Source organism: Dunckerocampus dactyliophorus, chromosome 6, assembly GCF_027744805.1.
Source record: "Dunckerocampus dactyliophorus isolate RoL2022-P2 chromosome 6, RoL_Ddac_1.1, whole genome shotgun sequence".
NCBI lineage: Eukaryota > Metazoa > Chordata > Actinopteri > Syngnathiformes > Syngnathidae > Dunckerocampus > Dunckerocampus dactyliophorus.
The window spans coordinates 16579494-16607303 of record NC_072824.1 but is presented as its reverse complement, the minus strand read 5'-3'; the positions used below and the strand labels follow the sequence as shown (position 1 = coordinate 16607303).

Sequence of the window (27810 nt, the reverse complement as noted above, 5' to 3'; positions counted from 1 at the left end):
ACTAAGTGACAATTTCAACAAAAAGTCTGTAATGTACTCCACTAATTTGGGTCAAATGAGATGACTGGCATTCATAGCTATCCCATAAACATGCACATGTTCGGAGTGCACACACACACAAAAAAGCGGTCTCTGAGAAGCGACCATCAATTTTCAGCTATTCCGTTGTTATGATAGGCTATACATTCAATGATAGCAAATGTTAGCAGCTAAACTTAGCCAAATCGCTATCATCAGCGGACAACAAACATAACTAATGCGCGTGTGTGTGTGTTACATGTGGCATGGCTTATGTGCTTGGAACAGGAAGAGGGCGGGATGTAATGCTTGAGGCACATGTGAAAGTTAGCGCTCTCTAGGAAGCCGCGTAACGATACACACTATGTAACAGTCCCTTTATGTATTGGAATGTGTTTAATTCACATAAGCAGTTGCTGACAAGTGTTTATAATCGGAAAAAATGAATCAGAATGTAAAATCGCCTTAAATGTCATACGTCATCATCATGCCTTTTATCCCACCAAAAAAGAGAAAATAAATATGTCATCTGTGATGAAATGTCTTTGTGCTGAAAAGTTGGCCAGGAAATAATGAAGCTAGTGAGTCATACGGAATCAAACATAATACACACAATAACAGACATTCACTCAAATTCCGTAATTTCCCATAACACAGCGAGGTGGACGAGGTAACAGAGTGTATGAGTGGTACAATGCTGTCATCTTTTGAAGGTAGCGTATGATAATAGCCTATAAGCTCTTTCATTGCAAGGCTGACATTCTCCGGAACAAATGGCTTTCACCTCAGATGTGCACTCTAATTCCGGACCTGGAAGATGTTTGGCTTTGAGTGACTGGCTCCAAGTCATCCCAAGTCTATTAAAACCAATCTGATCACACAGAGTTCAGTTCACAGGATGCTGTTATGATAACTGCAGCGTGGCTAACCTCTACTACATCAAAATGCCGACCAAGTAATGGATTTATGTAATGTTAGCACTTACTGACATTATAGCAATAGGGATGACTCTATACCTGTGCATAAATGGTAAATGGAAGCCTTTGTTTACCGTAATACCCTTGAATCCAAAATTTTCCGAAAGGGATGGTAACATATATGCACAAATATCATACAAGTTACATAACAGCATTTTAACGAAGGTTCAAAATGTACTGGCCGTGGTAGAAAAAGGCAATACTTAATGAAAGTGTGTCTTGGCAAGTCTACTGAAGGGCACTCCCCAGAATGTTAAAGCAAACCTTAATCAGGTCGTAAAGTCTTTTGGTAGACAAGGCGAAAATTGCTATGTGATGGCAAATAAAACGATCCAGGTAATGAACTGTCATCCACCTGGCATGGCATCTAAGCTTCTTCCAAATACAAAAAAATACATTTAGTGGAAGCTCTGAAGTTGAATACCACTGAAGAGGTACAATTTATTTATTGGTCCATAATTTATATCGTTTCATATCAGACTTCAGCATATCATGCAAGACTTCAGTTAAAGGAATAAACACCGCATGGATCCAAAGCGCAATTAAATGCCTACACATCAGCTGGCAAACACGACACCACTCTGGAACGGATTCATTCATATTACTTTATTGTTTATGATAACCTAAAATGTTACATGTCCATGCACTTAGATGTACATGTATATGTCATTATTCTGTAAGCTTTCGCCTATATAACAAATCAAAGAAAAACATTTCCCAATTTGACATACTCTTTTTACATAAGCCCTGTTTTGTTGATTAGTTGTGCAATGTTCTATAAATATTTTCCAAACTGGTGGGGTTCGCTTTGTGCCCCACAGTAAGGTAAATATTTTTCTGTGCACTGTAAATGTAGCTCTGTGTTATTTTAAGGCTCACTCCTGGACAGGGTGTGGGAGTTGTGCTTGCAGGTGGGTGCCTGGTTACACTTCAAGAGGCAGTGAGGAGTGATTTCCCTCAGGGATCTCTTGCCTGTGAGATAAAATATATTAAATGGACAATACTGCCCTTCTAATATTATTTTTTCGCTTTTGCTGACTTGTTTTATTTTTCTATGGCAAGAAAATATGTGGTGAGTGTTAATATTGTGAGACACATAAAATGGCACTGTGTTTAGCAACGTTACACCACATGGCTCACATAAAAGAGACACACATTCAAGAGTGAAACTCTCAAGCTGTGGCATGTCAATGATGTTGCACAATGTGGAGCCACCAACCTATTGACATGAGGCATCACAATGAATCATATTGCATCTATTTTGGGTTCCACACCAACTTGCTGTTTGGACTTGTTTAGCTGCTTCTTACTGATGCATTCATGCAAAGCATACTGTAAATGTTTCAAGCCCAGTCAGATAAGCTGAAGGTATACACCCCTGTTACTGAAAATCAGTGGCCACTTGTCCATTCATGGATTTGCAATAACTTTCAGCATGTCACAACTGCAAGCTATACATAAGAAGCATTTTACATACTTCTACTCCTAGTCCTACTTCGAAATTAAACACCAGATTGTGAAAAACCCTTTCTGTAGTCAGTGCCATGCCCCAATTATAAGCCTGTTGTGCCATCCACTTGGATAAATACATGCTGCATCGCAAAGGAATGCCTTTTTTGAGAAGCAGAAATTACTTTTACTAACTAACATCATGTGTCGCAGTAGTAGTAGTAGTAGCCGTCACTATCACAACATACACCACCTGTAGAGCAGACATGGTATCAGTAAAGCTAGTTAAATAACTATGTCAATTAAGTATGATTATTTGTGGATTGAGAGAAGCCAGATGGGGTGGCTCGGGCATCTGGTCAGGATGCCTCCCGGACAGCGTGTTCACAGCACGTCAAACTGGTAGAGGGCCTCGGGGAAGACCCAGGACACATTGGAGAGACTATGTCTCTCAACTGGCCTGGGAACACCTCAGGATCTGCCAGGTGGAGCTGGACAAAGTAGCCGGGGAGTCTGGGCTTCCCTGCCTAGGCTGCTGCTCTCCAATAAGTAGAGGAAGATGGATGGATGGATATAATACACACCTCTGTACAAAAGTGACCACTAATTTTATCGTTTTAATGAACTTTTTCACACGAGTCATTTTGACAGTTGTAAGTTTGCAGGATTACACTAAAAATGACGATTTCCACCCAACTGGCACATGGACCAAGGAAGAAACCGTTACATTTTGGTGAGGATCTGGAAAAAGGTGATAATACAGGAATATATGATGAAAGTGATTTGAGTCACAACGGCATCAAAAGAACGGTCGTAAGGGTCGTAACAGCACACCAAAATTACTACCATACCGAAAAACTGTGTGGCTATCGGTGCCTCATTTTGGTGCTAAATTAATGCAGACCCAGCCACCTGCAACAAGTGCTTGATGGTGATCTTTTGCAAGTAACGTCTTGTAAGTAATGCAACGTCCCCACAGAGACATACGGTCTGTTTTAAACATTATTGCCGACACGCCCACACGCAGCGATCAATTCCAACACGGTAAAGTCGTACACGTTTCTCCATCGCTATCCACATCAACACACAAGACAACACCTCCTAATTATCCACCAACAGCTAGCAAAGTGCATTCACAAACACGGGAATTCTGAACATCAACATAACACAGCACATCGCCGGAATTGTGATCAATTATCAGTTTCTGCTTGAATTGTGCGGAATGTATGCACTTAAAAGTACAGTACTGTAAAATCGTACAGATTGTTGTTTACATTCTTGTGTTCTGTATTGCTGCTGGTTTTGCTGTGATAAATACGACAAGTTGTTGTGGATTTTCTTTCATATTGGTGAATTTATTTTTACTATCATTTTCATTTATAATAAAATAATTACTTCAACTTGCATGCCATAAAATTCCATAAAAACAAAAAAGTAATGTTTTTGAACGACATTCATGTTTTCCATTTTTCATGTATCGGTTTCAAAAGCAGTGATTTGGCACCAGTATCGGATAATACAGTACATAAACGATAAACAACTCTTCCCCCATGAACCAGGAAGTAGCCTCACAACACTCCATCCATTTTCTATGCCGCGTCTCCTCATTAGGGTCGCTGGAGCCAGCTGACTTCAGGCGACAGGCGGGGTACACCCTTTTTAGTCTCCAATTAACCTAACATGCATGTTTTTGGAATGCGGGAGGAAACAGGAATACCCGGAGAAAACATGCAAAACTCCACACAGAAATGCCCAACGGAGATTCGAACCCAGATCTTCCCGATCTCCTGACTGTGACTATGTGGCCAACAGGCTAACCACTAGACCACTGGCGGCCCGCCTCACAACACTCCACAATTAAAAAAAAATTGTTAGCAATACAGCCTTGGTGGAGATCTGCGTTCTAGTTATACGTGGTTATTGGAGTATTTCTAAAACAACATATCTAATGGTTACCTAAGACTTTTGTACAGTGCAGTATATCATTTAAAGTTAAAACTAGCAGTGCAACCCCTCCATACTCCTCAGTCATAAGAATGTGACCTATACCACAAAGACGAAAAGATTAGTGTTATGATTAAGAAAAAAAACGATATTATTTAAAAGACCCCATTTGGTGATGCTGCAGGGAATTCAGAATATTCAAGAACACTGCATGGATCTACAGAGCAATGAAATGCCTACATATCAGCCAGCAAACACATCAACATTCAGCCTTAAGTGTTTTTTCAGGGATGCCTTTTTAGGTCTGTGGATGGAAAGCTGATTTTTGGAGCGGTCCTATAGAGAAAGAAAAATCTAGGGTTGAACAAGAGCCGGTGAAATCCATCTGCCTCCCCCGAACCACATTCTGACATGTCTCACATTCAAATCTCACCCCTAGGCGTGAGCTGAGGGAACATCTTCAATCTAAACCTGGATACAATGGGGCCTGTAAGACACCGCAAAAAATGGATTGGGAGAGTTAAAAACCACAGAAACCTCTGCCGGAAACACGACTTTCTATAAATACATGCTATACGCCTCAGCTGCCAAATTCTCTCTCTCACACTCACACTCATTCACTCTCCGGTGTGTGATGAGCATAGTTATATATCCTACATCATCATTGAAATGTTGGGCATAAATAAGAAAACTAAAAGCAGCGGAAGCGTGGTGTTTCTTTTGAAAGAAGCACTTCCTCTCTAAGAGCAGGAGTGGGTTAGGGAAGCCCAGTACCAGGCCCCAATGCCGCTGCTGCTGCTGCTGCTACTGCTGTGGTGCGGCAGGTTTCCCGCTGGTTCCAAAAATACTTCCCCGCTCGCCCACTATGATCCCCAGCTGCCTATACTCTTTGGTTTCGACAACGGGATGGGTGAGGACTGCACACAAACAGCTCTCCAATCACAATGGCGGAATACCCCCAGTGTTTCTTGAAACATGCCCCCAGACTCCTCTGCATACTCGCATGGCTCCCACCTTGTCCGCTTCTTTGCTGGATCCACGTTCACAGCATTCTGAGAGTCCAATTCCTTGACCTGATGCAGATCTTGTACCTGCTGTTACCTAACTGTGAGGCTGCAAATGCATGAAACACAACATTCAACACTCCATTTGTCTTCATCACACTAACTGCAGATGTTTTCACAAAATGCTAATATTTTGGGTATCCCTCTGTTTCCAGGTACAGCAACAACCGAGGACAAAAGCTCAATAACTATACAAACAATCATTGTCATGCAACATGGGACTAATTGCATGTACTGTTGAAGTTAGGTCTACATAATGTGGTCTCTGACTCAACTCAACCCACACTGACTTCTATTTGTTGCGCCTTCTCCAATGCAGCGACACTACCTTGTGTATGCGGAAAAAGACGACTGCTAATAATTACAGAATGCCTTTATCTTCACCTAGTGCTCAGTCGACACAGTCATTAGGAGAACACACAAACAAATAACGACAGACTTGCGAGGAAACAGACGAAGAATGTTAAGAGCTCGCAGCTAACAAAAGTAACTATGGAAACGGGCAGCTCTACATCGCACTAGCTTCCACTGCTCTCTCCAGAAATAAAAACAGTTGGGCCAAGAGCAAATCAGGTAGAGACAAAAGATCCCGGGTGAACTTATTTATAGTGGGCCTTACATAACATACATAGACCTATGTTGGCTGAGGCAAGTTTGGTGCTCAACAGCAAGCCTCTGTGAGACGATCGCAGAGATTTCATAGAAAGCAAAGCAATAGAAGTGTGCAGTGTGGATGATGATAGCAAATGAAACAAATAGAGGGAGGAAAGCTTGCTCATTTTGATGTCAAGGAGAACATGCACTCTTAAGTTGTCCAAACCCAGACTTCCTTAACATGCACAAAGAGCTCATGGCCATGAGCTTCGGCCAGTAAATAGATACAGTATAAAGAAGGACATTTTAAATGTTGCCTGTAAGTCTTGTTTTTTTTCATGCGTAACACTGTGTAGTTTCAGCTTAAGATACAGAAGATAAAATACAGTGTATATAGGCCTTAAAAGCCCGTGAGAGGCACCACACTCTAAAACCAAAGTCCCCTTTAAATAACAGCCTGCCACCAAATCTTCAATGTAAATTGATCATTAGCATAATCATCCACTTACACTGCTTTAATTCTAAGTAGCTCTCCATTGTAAGTAAAGTGATAGCTTGGGAGTATTCAAAAAGCCTCTCCTCTTCCAATAAATGCCTTATTAATTAGCTCCCTCTAGCTTCGTCCCCAGTCATTACATTCAAAATTGTAGTCAGTGCCTCCTTGGCATGTTTTAAATGCAAATACTATAAAAAAAAATAGTAAATAAACTAATTGAATACAATACAGTTGCTTTAAAATGAATTGAAAAAAAAATTGATGTTAAATTAAAAAAATATATTTGTTCCGGCAGTTCCCAGCTGACTTTGGGTGAAATTATATATGCTGTATATAATGCTGAATTATTTATAAATGACTACTTCCTTACTATCAATTTATTATGCAGTCATAAATTGTCATTAGCTCTGATGCCGTTTGGCTATTAACCCATCAGTGGCAGTGGAAAAAGAGAGGGATGCTGGTTGGAGTGCTTCAGTCACACACATTGTCTGCACTCTCAAAGAAATACACGCATAAAGGAAATCCATTTCCTCTGTGAGCTACTGAAAAAGACACAGGATATGGATAAATTGGCCAAACCCCATGTTCTAATGCCTTGCCTTTACAGGTCAAAAGGTCCAATGATGTGGACCCCAATTGAATCTGTAGGCAATCATTGCACATCGACAAAGCAGTTTGCTTGTTTTGCAATCTGAACTGCATCCCTGTGGGATCCGTTATTAACAGTACAGGCAATATTTTAAGTAATGTTTAAATATTCTTAACTATCACAAAAGTGTAGTTAATAGCCAACCATACATCTTCTACCGCTTATCCGAGGTTGGGTCGAGGGGGCAGCAGCTTAGGCAGGTAAGCCCACACTTCCCTCTTCTTGGCCACTCCGTCCAGCTCCTGCCGGCGGATCTCGACGCGTTCCCAGGCCAGCTGAAAGACCTAAACTCTCCAATGTGGTAGTTAATAGCCAAACATAAAAACAGTAACTTGGGAACTTACCCTCAACTTTGATGACACAATGATGAAAATCCAGATGGAAATTACTTTGTTTGCTTGGTAGATGAGTCTCTTAACCTGCAAATATCGAGCTCGCTTTTTGCTGTATGTCTTTCATTTAGGTACTATACACGCTGACTTCCTGTGGCTTTCGCCATATTGTATTAGCAGTCAAGGCTGCAGTGCTTGGCCCGCTTCCCCAAGTCACAATAATTATAGAAAAAAAAACTACGAAAAAGTTAAATCACATTTGTGGAGGCAACCCTTTAGATGCTCACTGAGTTAAGTCTAATCAGATATTCTGAGCCTCGTGTGGCATCATGGATAATTCCATGATAGCATGACATCAAGGGTTGAGGTTAGAGGCTGCACCGTATGTATTATGTTACACTCACACACATAACTGTCACCGGTCCCCTTCTGCTCAACAGCAAATCTTTGCTTTCACAGTTGATGTGCTATGAGCAACATAATAGCACTATTCATAGGCATGCAACCTCAATGCACCGCACGAGGCCTCCAACTTCATAACTGCACATTCAGCCTATTAAAAGGATTCATAAAAGTTTTGAGGTTGGAGTCCTGCACACGCACACACAGATGGCCTACATCACCACCGTGACTACCTGCCTTTTATAACTGTGTCAAAGTATTAATAAGAACATTGCCACAAGATGTCCCTGTGTATGTGCCAGGATGTCTCAACAGTGTGAAAAGAATTTGCCATCTGTGTAGCCTTTGTGTCTTTTGATGTCATCTAATTAAGCATTGCACCATGGAGAAAAGGAAGAAAAACTTGCAGCACACCGACGTCAGCTTAAGCCCTGCAAATGCACCAACTGACAAAAGAAGAGACTCAAGTTGTTGTACTTTAGGTCACAGTGTGCTGACGCTAATGTTGGCTTTGACAGAGAAAAGTGCTGGCATCTATCTGTGCTTAACATGTGAGGCGCTATTAAATACAAGGCGAAAAAGAAACACACGTCCCTCGCCACAGTTCAAATTTTATGGCTTCATGATCAAGTTTTTCAAAATAAATGATCAGTCTTGTGGTTGAATACGGCCTATTAGTCCAAAAATATGCATATATAAGCCAATTTTACGTACTCTTGGCCTAAATTAAGCATTTTGAAGCATAAAAATGGGTAAATTAATGAAAATACAAATATAACACATTTAAAGAGGTAACATTCTGCATGCTGGGTTAGAACTAGCTTTTAGGAAATAAGTCCATAGAAGAGAACTAGCAAGTGCTGAACTGTTCATGCTGCGTTTTGAGCACCTGCCTGAAAGCATAGTGCCCTCTGTCTATTTCAAATAAAAAGGTCATTCGGCCACCATTACAATACATTGATGAGACAATAGCGACCACAATAAAACATGGAACTTTCCTGATGCTAACATCTGAGTCTATGATGTGTTTTATTTACATCTAATATGTATTTTTCTATAACGTCTACTATATTGGGTAATACCAGTGTAAAAGTGACTATGCATTTCATGTCTAGAGAGCCCTAATAATAAAAACCATATTTAGGTCATCAACAGGTTTTCTGTGCTTTAACTACGAAATTATAAATAAGGAAATCTACTTGGTGGAAATTCACTTATCATAGTCGGATCTGGAATTAACAGCAATAAACGAGGGGTTACTGTATAGCAATTTCAAAATTTATGGCTCTCTTAATGTAGATTAATTGAATAAAGATTTGGGAAAATGTACTATTTTGCGTTAGTGCGGTAAATTGATTCTGGAAAATGTATTTAGTTTAATCTAATAGAATCTCCAGGTAAGGATATTGGTCTTTCACTTCACTTGTGTTAGTGAACTTGTTTTAATATATTCTGAATTATAAGCAAAGGCAATGCACTTCATGGGATTAAATACTAACATGCAGTAAATGACTGCGGGAACCAAAATGATATATTACTCTAGAACAGAGGTGCACCTTGCCTAAAGAGGTTACAAAAGTGCGTGAGTTGTGCAAAAGCCCAAGAAAAATATTTGAAACCTTCTGCTTTAGTGTCTAGTTTAGGGAGGTAACATTCAAATATTAAAGTATATAGTCAAACACTTATTCAAATAATTTATTATTTTTAAACAATGTTGACATTTACATGTTAAATGCCAAAGTAAATGCTGATCCCTGACAGTCAAAACACAGGCTGCACGTACAAAATAGTACTGCAAAAGCAGTGAACCAATCAAGGCTAATTCTTTGAAAAAAAGACAATTCAATTAAATAATCAAAATAAGCAGCCATGATGACAACATGGAAAACAGCACAAATGTCTCCAATTGTCAATTGAAAGTTCATACAACCCCTGGCAAAAATTATGGAATCACCAGTCTCGGAGGATGTTCATTCAGTTGTTTAAATTTGTAGAAAAAAAGCAGATCACAGACATGACACAAAACTAAAGTCATTTCAAATGGCAACTTTCTGGCTTTAAGAAACACTAAAAGAAATCAAGAAAAAAAGATGTGGTAGTCAGTAACAGTTACTTTTTTAGACCAATCAGAGGGAAAAAATTACGGAATCACTCAATTCTGAAGAAAAAATGATGGAATCACCCTGTAAATTTCCATTCCCAAAACTAACTCCTGCATCAGATTAGATCTGCTCGTTAGTCTGCAGTTAAACAGGAGTGATCACACCTTGGAGAGCTGTTGCACCAAGTAGACTGACATGAATCATGGCTCCAACACAAGAGATGTCAATTGAAACAAAGGAGAGGATTATCAAACTTCTTAAAAAAGGTAAATCATCACGCAATGTTGCAAAAGATGTTGGTTGTTCACAGTCAGCTGTGTCTAAAATCTGGACCAAGTACAAACAGCATGGGAAGGTTGTTAAAGGCAAGCATACTGGTAGATCAAGGAAGACATCAAAGCGTCAAGACAGAAAACTTAAAAGCAATATGTCTTGAAAACAGAAAATGCACAGCAAAACAAATGAGGAACAAATGGGAGGAAACTGGAGTCAACGTCTGTGACCGAACTGTAAGAAACCGCCTAAAGGAAATGGGATTTACATACAGGAAAGCTAAACGAAAGCCATCATTAACACCTAAACAGAAAAAAACAAGGTTACAATGGGCTAAGGAAAAGCAATCGTGGACTGTGGATGAAAGTCATATTCAGTGATGAATCGCGAATCTGCATTGGGCAAGGTGATGATGCTGGAACTTTTGTTTGGTGCCGTTCCAATGAGATTTATGAAGACGACTGCCTGAAGAAAACATGCAAATTTCCACAGTCATTGATGATATGGGGCTGCATGTCAGGTAAAGGCACTGGGGAGATGGCTGTCATTACATCTTCAATAAATGCACAAGTTTACGTTGACATTTTGGACACTTTTCTTATCCCATCAATTGAAAGGGCGTTTGGGGATGATGAAATCATTTTTCAGGATGATAATGCATCTTGCCATAGAGCAAAAACTGTGAAAACATTCCTTGAAGAAAGACACATAAGGTCAATTTCATGGCCTGCAAATAGTCCGGATCTCAATCCAATTGAAAATCTGTGGTGGAAGTTGAAGAAAATGGTCCAACCTGCAAAGCTGATCTGGCAAAAGCAATCAGAGAAAGTTGGAGCCAGATTGATGAAGAGTACTGTTTGTCACTCATTAAGTCCATGCCTCTGAAAATGCGAGCTGTTATAAAAGCCAGAGGTGGTGCAACAAAGTACTAGTGGTGTGTTGAAGTATTCTTTTGTTGTTGTTTTTTTCATGATTCCATAATTTTTTCCTCAGAATTGAGTGATTCCATAATTTTTTCCCCTCTGATTGGTCTAAAAAAGTAACCGTTACTGACTACCACATCTTTTTTTCTTGATTTCTTTTAGTGTTTCTTAAAGCCAGAAAGTTGCCATTTGACTTTAGTTTTGTGTCATGTCTGTGATCTGCTTTTTTTCTACAAAATTAAACAACTGAATGAACATCCTCCGAGACTGGTGATTCCATAATTTTTGCCAGGGGTTGTATATGCACCACAGATTAGGTTTAATGGAGGAATGAAGCCACTCCCAGGTATTAACAGATTTAACAGATAAGCACTTGTCTTGATGGCACATATTTTAAGGAGCAAAATACATAGCAATGAAATGCATGTGTATTAATTAGGGATGCTCCGATCGATCGGCCACCTATCAGTATCAGCCGATTTCCGTAAAAAATTGCGTGATCGGCATATGCCGATAAATGCCTTTCAACGCCGATCACCTGTGGCTAGCACTATTGCAGTCCACAGCGACCCTTTCAAGCAGCGTAGTGTCTTGCCCTAACTAACGTCTTGGGCAGCGTCATTCTCCCACTTTCCTGCAAAACAAAAGCAACCATGTCTGCCGTGTGCAACCTAACTGCTAACACATGACACGAAAACTATCTTGCAGGGGTAGCACGTTAAAAAGCTTTAATATAGCATTTGAAGAGCAACACTTGACAGAGCAGTTTTGGAGGCTCACAGTGTGACCATCAGTCAAACAGCAGCAAACGCAGCCATGTGGCTAACACTGACCCGGCTGGCTGACCTATACAGCACGTACCTGAATTTGTGTGAGAGACAAGCTTCTCCCTTCAACATCCCTTCCTCTTCGTAGTCGCCCTTAAACTAACTTAAACAATTAAGTTAAGTTACTAATTAAAATTTTGCACACAACATTATCGTGTAGTGCGTGTGCATTTGTCTGTGAGACCACCTGACTCTTAGACTCTTTGAGTTGCGTTTCGACTCAGGCTAGTCCTCCTGCTCCTTCCTGCCTCCACTTGCGCTCCTGATCAAGACATCTCGTGAACGGTAGGATTGTTTTTGTTTTTCAGTTTTATTCATTTACAGTAATCTTATTTATTACCTTATTTTATATTGGAATGTTACTCTACTATGTTTATGCTAACGTTTTGTTATATTGTCCCACCATATTTGGTGGACTTTGAATATTTTGAAGTGCCAAAGGGGGGAGTTTGGGAAGATCTTGGAACGGATTAGGCTATTTACATGTATTTTACGCTTTGTAAAACATAAAAACCCTATAACATAAAGGTTCTCGGAACGGATTATTTACGTTGTAGGGGCATCTACTGTATATGTTGTCTTAAAAAGTAAGCAAAATATGTTTTTGTCAAAATTGAGGTGATTTTATGGTTCCCTTTTTTCATATCATACAGCAAGTAGCAGGGGTGCAGCCAGGAATCCTGGCTCCCATGTAAAAAATCAAGTGGTCTGCCCCTCTTATTAATAACTAATTTTATTAGTAATTACCTATTTTTTTGGCCCCCTGGCAGTCAAGGGACCTTGAATTGTCCTGACTTTTTCTCCTTTATACCAGTGGTCCCCAACCCCTGGGCCACAGCCCGGTACCGTGCCGCACAGAAAGAAAAAATAATTTCCATTATTTCATTTTTTTTACTGTTTTATTTTGAAAAGTGGCCGGTTTCTCTCTGTTAGATCCGTCTCAATGCGCTAACTTTATCTCATACCGCACAGATAAGACTACTACTGTATTTTTCTTTCACCTCATATTTGGTGTCAAATGCTGATACTATGTGGGAATGCATAAAGGTAAGTTTTGATGACTTATTGAGTGCTAATGTGCATATTTGTCTCAAGTTAATTCATGCTAGCGTAGTGCCTTTTCCTACACTTGTCAAACAGCGATATAATAATCTCTCTGGAAAAACTTCTCTGGAACTTGAACTGGTGGATGGTGAGTCGGCATTCATTTTGTGCTTTTAATTTGATGTTATTCATGTCTTAGTTTTAAACAATACATCATAAACAGTTAAAAGGGTCATCAATGAGATCGCAGACCCGTTAACATATATTAGTAATTTATCATTTCAGACTGGAATATTTCCAAGCAAAATGAGAACAGCCAAGGTGGTTTCAATTTTCAAAAAAGGAGACAAACACCAATTTACAAATTATCGGCCAGTTTCCTTGTTACCACAATTCTCTAAAATTGTGGAGAAGTTATTTAATAATAGGTTGGACAAATTTATTAATAAGAATGAATTATTTGCTAGCAGTCAATATGGTTACAGAGCCAACATTTCAACTTCTATGGCACTGATCGAAATCACGGAGGAAATCACTACTGCTATAGACAATAGAAGATGCGCAGCAGCTGTTTTCATGGATCTGACAAAAGCCTTCGATACAATTAATCACAATATCTTAATTTCAAAATTAGAAAGGTACGGAATTAGAGGATTAGTTTTGAATTGGGTTAAAAGCTATCTAGCAAAGAGGAAACAATTTGTAAAGCTAGGAGAACATACATCTGGGAGTTTATACACCACGTGTGGAGTACCCCAGGGCTCCATACTGGGACCAAAACTGTTTAATTTGTACATCAACGACATTTGTAAAGCAACAAAACACTTAAAATTGGTATTATTTGCGGATGATACCACCGCCTTCTGTTCTGGTGAAAGCATATTAAAATCATGGTTTGATAGGAACAGATTATCCCTGAATTTAAGTAAAACTAAAATAATGCTATTTGGTAATAGCAGGAAGGATACGCATGACCAAATACAAATTAATGGAGTGGACATTGACAAAGTGGAAGAATATAAATTCCTTGGGGTCGTAATAGATGAAAAAATGAGTTGGAAATCTCATATTAAATATACACAACAAAAGGTGGCGAGAAATATCTCTATATTGAATAAAGCAAAATATGTTCTTGATCAAAAATCACTCCACACTCTGTACTGTTCCTTAGTACTACCATATCTAACGTATTGTGTGGAGATATGGGGAAATAATTACAAAAGCAATCTTCACTCACTTACTGTACTGCAAAAAAGATCTGTGAGGCTCATTCACAATGCCAAGTATAGAGAACATACAAACCCTCTATTTTTAAAATCGCAGATATTAAAATTTGCAGATTTAGTACACTTTCAAATCTCTAGAATAATGTTTAAAGTTAATAACAACTCATTACCCAAAAACCTCATACAGTACTTCTCAATCAGAGAGGGGAAATATGATCTTAGAGGAAAATTAAACTTAAAACATTTATACGCGAGAACTACGCTGAAAACCCACAGCATTTCTGTGTGTGGAATTAAATTATGGAACGGATTGAGTAAGGAATTGAAACAATGTACAGAGATGAGCAAATTCAAAAAACAATACAAGCAGTTGATGTTTGCTAAATACAAGGCAGAAGAGTCTTGATTGTTCTGTCAGGTTTGTTATTTATTTATTTATTTATTTATTTATTATTATTTTTTTGTTTATAAAAAAAAAACAAACTTTATTTATTTATTAATTATTGTTATTATGTATTATTTATCTATTATTTATTATTATATCTGTTTATAAAAAAGGTGTTCTTTATTTATTCATTAATTATTGTTATTATTATTATTATTAATTCATATGTATATATATATTTAATTTTTTTTTTTTTTTTGGGAGGGCTGTCTTACCGTTATCTATTATGTATTATCCTGACTATCACAGAAAACATGACATGGAATGCAGGAAGTGAACTACATGTACTGTACCAGATGTAGAATAGATGGGGGGTAGGATTAAATAAGCTTTGCTTCTTCCTACTCCTTTTGGACATGTGGAACTGTCAAAGAATGATTCATGAGATGTATTCCATTGTAACCTTCATGTTCAAATAAACTAAACCAAACCAAACCAAACCAAACTAAATAAGATAAATTAGATTACTATAATGTACGAACCCCCCCCGGTCCGCGGGAGATTTTCGGGAACACAAGCCGGTCCGTGGGTCAAAAAAGGTTGGGGACCACTGCTTTATACAACACTCCAGGCCAATAGCACTCATCATAAATAAATTGAAAAATGTATAATTAATCAATGTGCTTGGTATCGGTATCGGATGATTTCAGTGCTGGATGATCGGTATTGGGATCAGCAGCATAAAACCCTGATCGGAGCATCCCTAGTATTAAGTGCTTACTGAAATCAGGTCTTGGTACATGAATGGCTCCATAGAGACAGGGCAGCTATGCATTGTACATACTTTTACACAAGATGTTCTGGCTTGTATTGGTGAATTGGTAAATTTATAAATTGTACCTACATTTTCCTATTCTTTCTTCAGTTCCACGTACTGTGGAGCCAATACTTGACAAAATGATATTAGTACTGTTCAGCCATCATTAACAATGTTAGGGCTGACCAACCAGTGAAGGGGTGGCTTCCTTGACCCCTGCCAGTGGTGTCACTGTACTGTTCCCAGATATACCCTGTTTCAACATACTGTCTGTACACATTACTGATAATGCTTGTCCTGAGTTCCTCATAAAGATCGGCTGCCCGCTGTTGATATGGTCCCTGTGTGTTGCTGTAGTAGTGGAGGGCTCTCACTGCCAGGTAGTTTATATTAATCCATATCGGTCCCCTCCAGTAGGGGGCATCATGTTCTGTGTTGCGTTTCATATACATGGGATCCGTCTTTGAGAGGGAACGCAGGCCGTAAGGTGTCCACAGCTTATTGGGATCTTTCATGTCATTAAGAATGTGTTCTATTTTGGGTGAGTCCGGCTGGAGAACATGCAGTAAGAAAGGGAACAAACTAACATAACCTAAAGCGTTGACATACTGGAGTTTGGGAGCCTTGCGGACATGGCGCACGAGTCGTGTTACAGGGCGGTGTTGTCCAGGTGGGATGTACATCTCCTGCTGCAAGATCGCTGCCGGAGTATGGTTGCCATAGTCGCAGAAAGCACGAAGTTGCTCGGACCAGTGGAGCTCATTCAGCCGATTGTTGTCCGTGAGAACTTTGTGGGTTACTTCATAGTCCTGGTGAGGCTCACCTAAAAGCTGGGCAATTCGAGCCATGATGCCCGAGGACAAAGCCATCCAGCAATGCAAGTCCACATGGCGCTCATCTGCTGATGGGTGTGAGGCCCGTGGGTAATCGTCAAGACCTGATGTCAAAGTTTTAGGATTGAGGAAGAGATTTGTGTCTTTGTCACGTCCACGCCAGCGGTACGAGTTAGGCAGAGGCCCCCACTGAGTGATGTTGTACCACTCAAACCAGGTTTTCAGTCTGGGGTACAGTCGTCTGAGAAAAGGCAAGGTTAGCTGAGACTCCCCACTGGCTGGATTTAATGAGAACTGTTCAATTAGTTTCTGAAGAGCTAAAAAGAGTGTGGGCGGATTGGCGTTCTCATTCCGCTGAACTACAAACTCAGCAGGGACCTTACTGTGAGCCTCGTCTCCAAGGATCTGCTCACGGGGAATCCAGCCCTCCACATTCATCAAGTCTATCCAGTGGGAAACAGCCTCTCTTGTCACCTGCGGATCCCACTTACTCAGCAGCAGTTGGTGAAAACCCTCATCCCAAAGAAAACCTCTGGGGAAGAAAGAGCGTGATGGGACTGCAGTAAATAACGCACCTTCGGGGTACAGTAGTGGATATTCATTGTAGATGGACTGAACCACTGACTGGCCGTAAAAGTAGCCCATTCCGCCCAACATGTTGCTGAGTGCCGCCTTGCCTAACTTAATGTGTGGCTGACTGTAGCCTTTGCTCTCAAGCCCAAACGTCTTCTCAAACTTTGCGTCAAACTCAGCTTTCCTCTTCTCCAGCTCTTCAGTCATGACCAGGCCCACTAGCTGGTTGTGCCGGCTGTGGAAGCTTCCAGACTCAAAGAGAACTTCGATTTGAAATGGCGTTTCGACGGTGACCTGGTGAACTACAAAGTCGCTCTCTTTCCTCGCATCGGGGGGTTTATGTTGGGGATAGGGAGGCTTGTAGGTGTCCACAGCAATGTAATGCCTCTTTTCGCCAGATGGCGGACTGTAGACAAACCCGCGATTCAGACTGTGCGTCACAATGGTAGTCAGCCTCTCCAAGCCAGGAGAGACAGTCTGAAGGTAGTTATAACTGAAAAGGCAGGAAACTATTCATTAGATCTCCATGTTCTCTGATTCTATGATACTAAACAGCCACTTGGGTGTAGATAACAGCCGCATCCTACAATAAATTATCCAGCAAACACATTACTGTTTTAGTCAGTGCATAGAACACTTTCAGATTCAGATTAACTAATTTAGTGCAAAGATTGTTTTTAAATATTGAAGGCCTCCATCTGTATGTCACTGCTACATTTGTCCAACAAAGACAAAAACACCTGCTTTGTACTTCCATCTAGTGGATGAGGATATGAAAATTAACAGTACCGCAAGGCACAGACCTGCCAACCGTGAAGAAATGTTATGAGTACTCCTCTGTGGGAGTGCACATTCAATATCAATATTGGATCGGGACACCCCTAACAGTCAGTACATTCCACATTGGAGGAGAAAGTGTTAGTGGAGGTGGGCTCTCTGAACGAGTTGTATACGAGTTGTATCACAGCCTTAATCATCAGCGTCGCCGCAGGTTGACGATTATTTTTGGAGGTGTTACGTTTGGAAACTGAACAAGGAAACTAAAGCCGGTGAAATACAACAAAATTCATACCTGAGAGTATCTAAGCGCATTTAAAAAGGTCAAAATGCGTGCCGTGTACATAAAATGAATTCATGTTGGCAGGTCTGCAAGGCAAAATTAGCATGGCTATGCAAAATTATGTACTGCATAAAATTAAAAAAAACAAACATCCACTTTAGAACAAAAAGTAAACATTTTATCCGACTAAAGTAATGAACACACTAAATAAAAATTTTAAGACCAATTGAAAAATGGCAAGAAATCCAATTGAGAACATTTGGGGATGGATGGTAAGGGAGTTGACAAAAATGGACATTAGTTCCAGACAGTGGATGCCCTCCATGAAGCTATCTTGACCACCTGGAGCAACATTCCCATTAGCCTCCTGGAAACACTGGCATCAAAGATGCCTAAAATTATTTTTAGGTGATTAACAAGAATGGTTCAACTACTCCTTATGGAGTCCTTTTTATTTTTATTTTAGGGGGGTTTGGGGTTTTTTTTTAGCCACGGTCTGGTCTTTGATAACTGTTGATGATCTGATTAAATTTTTAGCAGTTTAATGGTTGTTTGCAATAAATAGCTTACTCAAAAATGTTTTGTCTCACTCTCATTTCTTCTTTGTGCATTTTGAAGCTCAACTTAGAACCTCCTTAAGATCCGACAGTAAAAATGTAAATTCTTGCAATTTTTCAACTACGGTAGTCTTAACATTTTTTTATCAGGAGTGCATGTCGAAGGGTTTTAACAATTAATTATATGCATAATACCAGTCTCTTTATGAATACTTTCCACTTTTACACACTGCACACTCCACCCTTTACGCACTGTACTCCTGCGGTTGGTAGCCACATGGGAGGGGGATTTAAGTTGTGCATTACAGTGCCTGACAAAAGTTTTGTCACTTATCAAATCTATAGGCACAATAAATATTAACTTCACTTTTAGTTGCTGATTTGGAATCAGAAAGAGCTTATATGAAAGGCAAAAGTGTCTAGATTATGCTTATTATGGCAAAAATAAAGTCTTGTATCATTCACTGAGTTTTATAATTTAATTAGGGCAGAAATGTCAGATTGTGCTAGGACAAACGTTGGGTCGCCTACCAGAATAATATACGGTATAAATTATATTTTCCTTTGAAAGCACAAACATGCTACAAAAACATCAGAATATAAAGTCAGGGTGCCTAGGTAAGAAAAATTTATATTGTGCATGACTTCCATGAGCTTGGAGGACTTCATCCATACATCTCACCAATGACTCCAATAACTAATTGATAAAATCATCTGCAATGGCAAAGAAAGCAGTCTTGCACGACTCCCAGATTTCATCAAAATGATTTGGAGTCATCTTCCAGCCCCCTCCTTCATTTAACCCCAAACATGCTCACTTATGTTCATATCTGGTGACTAGCCCGGCCAATCCTGAGCATCTTCACCTTCTTCACTATCGGGAGCTTTGATATGGAGGCTGTAGTATGAGAAGGAGCGTCATCCTGCTTAAGAATTTGCCTTCTCTTGTGATTTTAAAGGTAATGGGCAGCATGTATTTTTTGATACTTTGGGCTATTGATGCTACCATCCACTCTGCAAACTCTTGCTCACGCCCATACTCGATGTAACCGCAAGCCATGATATCCCTCCACCAAACATGACTCTTCTGTCAGTGAATCCTGGGTTTGTGAGGGTTCCAACAGGTCTTTGACAGTATTTGTGGTGATTGGGGTAGAGTTTTATGAATGATTCATTAGAAAAATCAACCTTCTGCCACTTTTCCACTGCCCATCCTTTCTGCAAGCTGTGGGCCTTGGCAAATGCAACATCATTGGTCAGTTCTATCAAAATTCCTGTTGCCCATTACCTTCCAAATTACAAGAGGGCACATTCAGCAGGATGGCGCTCCTTTTCACACTTCAGCCTCCACATCAAAGTTCCTGATAGTGAGATCAAGATGCTGAGGATTGGCCAGCCCAGACACCAGACATGAACATAGTTGAGCATGTTTGGCATTAGATAAAGAAGGCGGCTTAGAAGAATCTTCATGAAGTCTGGGAGTTGTGCAAGACTGCTTTCTTTGCCTTTCCAGATTATTTTATCAATAAATTTGAGTCACTGCTGAGACATATAGATGGGGTCCTCCAAGCTCGTCGGAGTCATATATAAAATTAACTGTTCTTACAAAGTCACCAGGTTGTGGTTTCAAAGGAAAATATAATTTCCACTATACATTATTATGGTAAGCAACAAGGCTTTTGTCCAAGCACAATCTGACCTTTTTGTCCCAAATTAAATGATACAACTCAATGAATAATACAATACTATATTTTGCTATAATAGGCATAATCTAGAGCAGGGGTCAACAACGTGGTGCCCGCGGGCACCAGGTAGCCCCCCACGACCACATAAGGTGCCCGCAGGCCTGCTTTTCATTCAGGTTTTCAGTTAATAATGTGAGAACACTAGAAAGAAAAGTATTCTGTAACATAAAATGTGAGTTGTGGATGCCAGCATTTTGTGAATGTTTTGGTAAAAAAAAGCATAGTTCATTTGTTTGGGTTGAAATAAGGTATGAAAATCATTTCTACAAAAATGAGTAGCTCGTGGCCATTTTAATTTTCTAAAAGTAGCTCTCGCAAGGAAAAACGTTGGTGACCCCTGATCTAGAGGCTTCTGCCTTCATATAAGATTTTTCTGATTCCAAATGAACACCTAAAAGGTGAAGTTATTATTTATTGTTCCTACGACTTGGATAAGCGGCAAGACTTTTGTCAGGTATTATAGTATGTATGTATGTATGTATATTTGAACCTCCACAATCTCAGACAAATTAAATGCAAAAAAATAGCATACAACACCAATCAGAACCATATTGGTACGACTTCTGTGTTCTTTTTACAAGTCCTCCCTTGCAACTACCACAGATACTACACATGTATTCATATACGTACCTTGCATATTTAGGGCTAGATAATTCCCCGGTAACTGGTTTTCGGAATGTGATTTTGAAACTGCCAAGCTCTTCGGAGACACCAGTGATGGAAGCGAGGCGGCTTTTCTCCTCCACATGAGCCTCCAGTGAGCCTTGAGTATCTGCAGCTGCGTAGAACATCAGAGAGATGACTGGCGCCTTCGGGGCAGAGCTCTGATGGATATAAACCACAAAAAAAACCCAACATTTAGTTAAACTAAACTGTGATAAAAGGAACAAGCAGTAGATGCACGTACAACAAAAGCTGCAGCAATCCAGTACTCACATGTTGTTTAGCAGTGACCCTCCAGGTCCAGTCTCCACCGTGATCTCCTCCCATCCTCTTGACAAACTCTGTGGTCAGTGTGAAATCTTTGTCTCTGATCTCCTGGACGCCAAAAGTGACCCCATCATGCATTAGCCAGCCATAACTCTGCAAGCGATCTTTCTGCTCACATGTGTGTCTCAGGAATACATCCATGTCCGAAAACTGACGCATCCACATCATACCTGATTGTAGAGCCACAGAAAAGGCCAGATGATCACACCAGTTCCACAGAAAGAAAAAAGCCACAATTCATCAAAGGGTTATTTTAAATTTTAATATAAAGTGGCTACATTCTGTTTACTATGACAGTTTAGAATGTTGAAATGTTACATAACACATTGCCTGTACTGTTCTGAAATGTTTTATGACTATGACAGTATGATGCACAAAATAATGAACTCAATTTCCATTTTTAATGGGGAAAAACTGTTGCAAAATCCAAACACAATCAGTCTTTGACTAGTGTCCCATCAACAGCCTTCGACCTCAGAGGCTCCACAATGGGAGCTGTAAAGAACTTTGATTAAATGTAGCTAAACTTGAAGCACAGCTGAGCGTATTACTATTCCATATTAGCCAATGTGATTACAAACTATTATTTATTTATAGGCTTGATTTTGCATACCTGTCGCAATTGACCTTGGACTCCTCGTTTTCATGCCAAAGTAGACCTGAGGCCTGTAAGAACCCCAGAACCTCTCTGGGGAGACTTGGGCACTGCTGGAATTGGCATCAAGAACACGAGGTGATGGGTGCAAGGTCACTACCCGTTTGGCCAGACTGGATCTCATGTATATGGCATAAAAGAACCAGCTCAGGCTGACCACAGAAAGGCCTATTGAGATGTTGATGAAAATTTTGCCAACGTCGACTTTCTTTTTTTTCTCCTTGCGGTGGAACACTGGGGGCTTCTCATCTTTTCTCAGAGGGGGGACAGCCTCGCCGCTCACCACCCTCTTTCTCTGCCTGCCCATCCTGCCCTTCTCAACCTGGAAGAAAAGAGGAACATTCCAAATCAAACTTTTTTTTTTGCAAGAAATGCTCTGCGATTAATTGGTTTTAACTTGTGCAAAAGCAAGACAGCCATATGGGGAAAATTAACTGTCTGGATTTGGCATCCCCATCAGCACTGTAGTTCATCAACAGTGACTTATCACTTAAGAGTTTGGTTTCTCAAAACACTATGCGTTCAAAAATGCATTTTTATGGAGCAATGTATTACTCTTTGGAACATATATTGTTTTGGGAAGCCAAATTCTTAAATGACCAGCAACTAAGCAGAACTACATTCCTCGTCACAGAAATCCAACCAGAACTGGGCTCGCGGGACCAAATGGGGGGGTAAGTCACCGTTGGTTGTGAGTGCACTGCTAGCTCAAGATTGGCTACAGAAAGAGCAATTGTTTCCTCGCTGACTTGTGAGCAGCACAGTATTTAAACAATGAGCAGTAGTTCTGAAGTAAAGGAGATGTCGCGAGATCATAATTTAGCCATATATTAGCTGCACCACTGTATGCACGACAGGGTTCAAAGTTTATGAAAAAAGTAGCGGCTTACACACCAGATTTTACAGTATACAAATATAATCTTTGTTATGATTAACTCAATAGGTAGGTTTCCTAACAGCGGGGTTAGGCTGTCCACAATAACCAATAAATCAATTAACCACATGATAAATAAAAACAACAATAAATAAAAACAAACTTGATAATTTTGCCGGCCTCGATATACAGTATATCAACATGTGCATGTGTGTTTGTTTTCTTCCTCTATCTCTACCAGAAAGGGTACATTACAAGAGGGTTGGTTCTAAAGCGGGATGAACGGATGAGTGACTGAGTGTCTGCATTGAGGGCAGAATTACCCCACGCAACACACCATGCCCTGCAACGAATGAGACGCTCTCTCTTTAGCGTGCTCCTGGAGCGCCTGTGTTCCTCTCCTGCCCACAGCACCCAGCTATTTCATGAGCCACAAATGGCATGGCATGACATTCCCAATCGATCGATGTCCTGTCTCTCCCGCTCAAGCATGACAAAGTCACCCTTAAACATGGCACGCACCTCGTGGCGCCGTAGCAATGAATAAACACACACAAGAACACAAGGTGCATTCACAAAAATAGGTTTATTTTCGCAAAACACAGAAAACGGGTCACACGTGCATAATCACTGATTTAGCAGATTATGTACTTGAAGAAAGTGTTGATGAAGTACAAGTGAACACTGATCACTGTTAGGAGTAGCATGTAATCTACCGCTTTCAGAGAAGCAGTGAGATCATCAAACTTGAGGGATTGGATTGATGTGATGCATGAGGAAATGCAATCCCTATAAGAAAACAGACCTGGGCCAGGTTGTTCATAACTCGGTTATTTACCTTGGATGAACTGTGATGTAAGGGCTAAGCTACGTGCTCGTTCGTCTGCATTTGTTATGGGCACCGTTGAGGACTACAAAAAGGCTAGATGACCTGAGGAGATCCATACGAGAGGCCAAAAGACAGTACAGACAGAAGCTGGAGGGCTACTATTCCATCTCAGACCCTCGGCGCATGTGGGCAGGGCTTCACATCACATCACGGAGTATTGACAGCGGAGTAGCGTAGCCACATCCAGCCAAACCACACTTCCAGACGAGCTGAATGAGTTCTACGCCCGCTTTGACACCCAAACTCCTGATGAGCAGAGAAGGTGGCTGGGCTTGGGCACACAGGACTCACCTCTCGTGGTGACATCAGCAGATGTGCGCAGGGTTCTGAACAAAACAAACCCACGAAAAGCAGCAGGCCCAGACAACGGCCGTGCACTTCGGGTTTGCTCATCAGAGCTGGCTGATGTGCTTGCTGACATATTTAACCTGTCGCTTGCACAAGCATCTGTCCCGACCTGCTTTAAGTCCACCACCATAGTGCCCGTACCCAAGAAGAGCAACGTGACCTGCTTGAATGACTATCGCCCTATAGCACTCACTCCTATTGTTATGAAGTGCTTTGAAAGGATAGTCATGACCCACATCAAAAAGAGCATCCCGGCCACTGTGGACCTTCTACAGTTTGCACACCACCAGAACCGGTCCACTGATGATGCAGTCAACACTGCCATCCACACAGCCCTTTCTCACCTACAGGGCCAGGACACATATGTCAGAATGCTATTTATAGACTATAGCTCTGCTTTTAATACAGTCAGCCCCACAAACTCACAAATAAGCTCCTCACACTTGGCCTGTCACCCTCCCTCTGTAACTGGGTGTTTAACTTTCTTACAGGCAAGCCCCAGTCAGTCAGAGTCCACATCGCACATCCAGCTCAAGAATTGTGAGCACTGGGACCCCATAGGGGTGTGTGCTGAGTCCGCTCCTCTACACGCTCTTCACCTATGATTGCGTGGCCTCCCAGAACAACACCAGCATCATTAAATTTGCGGATGACACTACAGTCATCGGCCTGATCACTGGTGGTGTGAAACGTCATACAAAAGAGAGGTGGCGGACCTCATAGCTTGGTGTCATGATAACAATCTCATTCTCAATACAGATAAGACTAAAGAGATGATCATCGACCCAAGAACAAGGGAAAAGGAGCCGCATAAACCCCTGTTAATTGATGAGACTGAGGTGGAGAGGGTGAAAACCTTCAAGTTCCTTGGCACATACATCAGCGAGGACTTAAGGGTGTTCTGTACACTTGTGTAACAATAAAAAAAAAACTATATTTGATAAATATTGCTTATGTGTCGTTTATCCATGAATAGCTATTTTATGTATTATCATCTTGGCACCGATATTAGGTTGAACCCTAAGACTGACTTTGAAGGCGAGTCGACTTTCAGTATTTTTCCAAAATATAATGGTTTGTGCTGAGCACAATATTTTTAACCAAAAACATTTTTATTTAATTGTGTCGTTCATAAATTACTCGCTTGTTTTAATTTGTAAAACGTTTAGCTTCTTTGGTTGCAGAATACAATTTTAACATTTTTAACTACAGTGCGTCTGGGCTCTTACTTTGAAGGCTGGTTAAGTAGTTCCGGTATCCGGCGTATTTTTTGCTGTAAAACTGGAGATTATGTTAAATATTGCTTACTTAATTAATAATATATTTAACTAAAATATTCTTGTTTAATTTCTTTTTTAAATTCGTTAAATCGTTTCACTATCAATTTTTTCACGTTGACCAGTGATGTCAACCACACGGTTAACTTTCAAGATTCAAGATTCAAGACTCAAGAGTTTTATTGTCATATGCACAGTAAAACAGGCAGTTATACTATGCAATGAAATTCTTATTCTGTTCATTCTCCCCAGAAAAGAAAGAAAACACAAGAAAACGAATAAGAACATAAGAAACATTAATACCAATAAATTAAGCAACAACAACAGAAGAGACATTAATATAAATAAATAAATAAAGTGTTATGAGTTTGTGCGTGTGCTGCGTGCGGCGTGTGTGAGTGCTTCGTTGAGAAGCCTGATGGCCTGTGGGTAAAAGCTGTTTGCCAGCCTTGTGGTCCTGGACTTCAAACTCCTGTAGCGTCTGCCTGACGGTAGGAGTGTGAAGAATGAGTGTTGTGGATGTGTGCTGTCCTTGATGAGGTTGTGTGTTCTTCGTAGGACTCTAGTTTTATAAATGTCTTGCAGTGAGGGTAGGGCTGCCCCAACAATGTTCTGTGAGGTCTTGATCACCCGCTGGAGTGCCTTCACGTGTTGTACAGTTACCGTACCAAACAGTGATGGAGGCGGTAAGGACACTTTCAATAGTGCATCTGTAGAAGCAACTCAGGATTGTGGTGGACATGCCAAATTTCCTCAGTCTTCTCAGGAAGTACAGTCTCCTTTGGGACTTCTTCATAATTTATTGGGTGTTGTGAGACCAGGTGAGGTCCTCGCTGATGTGTGTGCCAAGGAACTTGAAGGTTTTCACCCTCTCCACCTCAGTCTCATCAATAAACAGGGGTCTATGCGGCTCCTTTTCCCTTGTTCTTGGGTCATTGATCATCTCTTTAGTCTTATCTGTATTGAGAATGAGATTGTTATCATGACACCAAGCTATGAGGTCCGCCACCTCTCTTCTGTATGATGTTTCAACACCACCAGTGATCACGTCGATGACTGTAGTGTGATCCGCAAATTTAATGATGCTGGTGTTGTTCTGGGAGGCCACGCAATCATAGGTGAAGAGCGTGTAGAGGAGTGGACTCAGCACACAACCCTGTGGGGTCCCACTGCTCACAATCCTTGAGCTGGATTTGCGATTGTGGACTCTGACTGACTGGGGCCTGCCTGTGAGAAAGTTAAACACCCAGTTACAGAGTTTGGGTGACAGGCCAAGTGTGAGGAGCTTATTTGTGAGTTTGTGGGGCTGACTGTATTAAAAGCAGAGCTATAGTCTATAAATAGCATTCTGACATATGTGTCCTGGCCCTGTAGGTGAGAAAGGGCTGTGTGGATGGCAGTGTTGACCGCATCATCAGTGGACTGGTTCTGGCGATATGCAAACTGTAGAGGGTCCACAGTTGCCGGGATGCTCTTTTTGACGTGGGTCATGACTATTCTTTCAAAGCACTTCATAACAATAGGAGTGAGTGCTATTGGGCGAACTTTGACGGTGCCGTTAACTAACGACGTAACTAACCATGTTTTCAATAACGCATATTTAACGATCGGTGAGCTAACGACGGGTTACGAATTTAACCAGTGGTTAGGGGTTAACCAGTGGTTAAAATAGCCGAGTTTTGAACAACCGGGCCCAGATTGAGTTACCCACAGGCAAGAAAGCAGTGGGGGGTAGATGTGTGTATGCGGTCATGTTTAATGCTGATGGATCAGAAAAACACATGGCAAGATACAGTATGTGGCAAATGGATACAGTACACTCTGGGTGTAGACTATACAGATATTTTCTTTTAGCAACCATAACACAACAACGACTGATTACATGGTGTTTATTGTTAGTCATTAACCATGCATGAGAGTAATGTATGTGATGTGAACTGATTATATTACTCTAAAAGTGAGAGCAAGTGGGCGTGTTCCTTTGCATTATTTATGTGCTCTCACATGCTGTGCCACGTGACGACCACCAGTTGGCAGTAGTGACTGGTTTTGTTTTTCCTTTCTGACAAGTTTACCTTTGTTAAAAATAAAGAGTGCGTTGTTGCAGTTAACTGATGCCTCAGTGCTTATTCACCAATAGACATTGAAATATAAAACCAACGGGCCGAGCAGTCATGCAAAGACTGCTGCGACCTACACCTACGAATACATAGTCAACGCCTCGAGCTAACTAACACACAGCTAACATTTCTACCTAGCAAGTTCGGTTGTTACCAAAACACATTGTTTTAATTTATCATTGGCATTTGGAGTGAGTGTTCTCTGAGTAAATAGTTACCTATTAAATTGAGCAGTCTCAGCTCCTCATCGTCCGATGCTAGCTTGGTTACTAGCAAAAGCCACTTCCGGTGACGTATAGTACTGCAGGCGCTGTTTAATGGCGTCATTGGACCATTTGTACGGAGCCCCGGAGAGACACTTTAC

At 40.7% G+C, this 27810-nt stretch overlaps 1 protein-coding gene across 1 annotated transcript; it reads right to left on the bottom strand.

Moving 5' to 3' along the window:
- Positions 1-11451: 11451 nt before the first annotated feature.
- mogs (mannosyl-oligosaccharide glucosidase) lies at positions 11452-27750 on the bottom strand. The gene is made up of 5 exons (XM_054778302.1): positions 27665-27750; positions 21897-22260; positions 21230-21453; positions 20924-21117; positions 11452-17424 (listed from the first exon to the last, which is right to left on the bottom strand). The coding sequence occupies exons 2-5, from the start codon at positions 22243-22245 to the stop codon at positions 15672-15674; spliced, it is 2520 nt and encodes an 839-aa protein (XP_054634277.1). The 5' UTR covers positions 22246-22260; positions 27665-27750; the 3' UTR covers positions 11452-15671.
- Between the last annotated feature and the right edge of the window lie 60 nt (positions 27751-27810).

Excerpts from the sequence above, each read along its gene's own strand:
- mogs (XM_054778302.1), bottom strand. The coding sequence starts at position 22,245 with ATGGGCAGGCAGAGAAAGAGGGTGGTGAGCGGCGAGGCTGTCCCCCCT. Across the intron at positions 21,454-21,896 it reads TCCAAGGTCAATTGCGACAG|GTATGATGTGGATGCGTCAG; the intron begins GTATGCAAAATC and ends CTCTACAATCAG. Across the intron at positions 21,118-21,229 it reads GGGTCACTGCTAAACAACAT|AGCTCTGCCCCGAAGGCGCC; the intron begins GTGAGTACTGGA and ends TATATCCATCAG.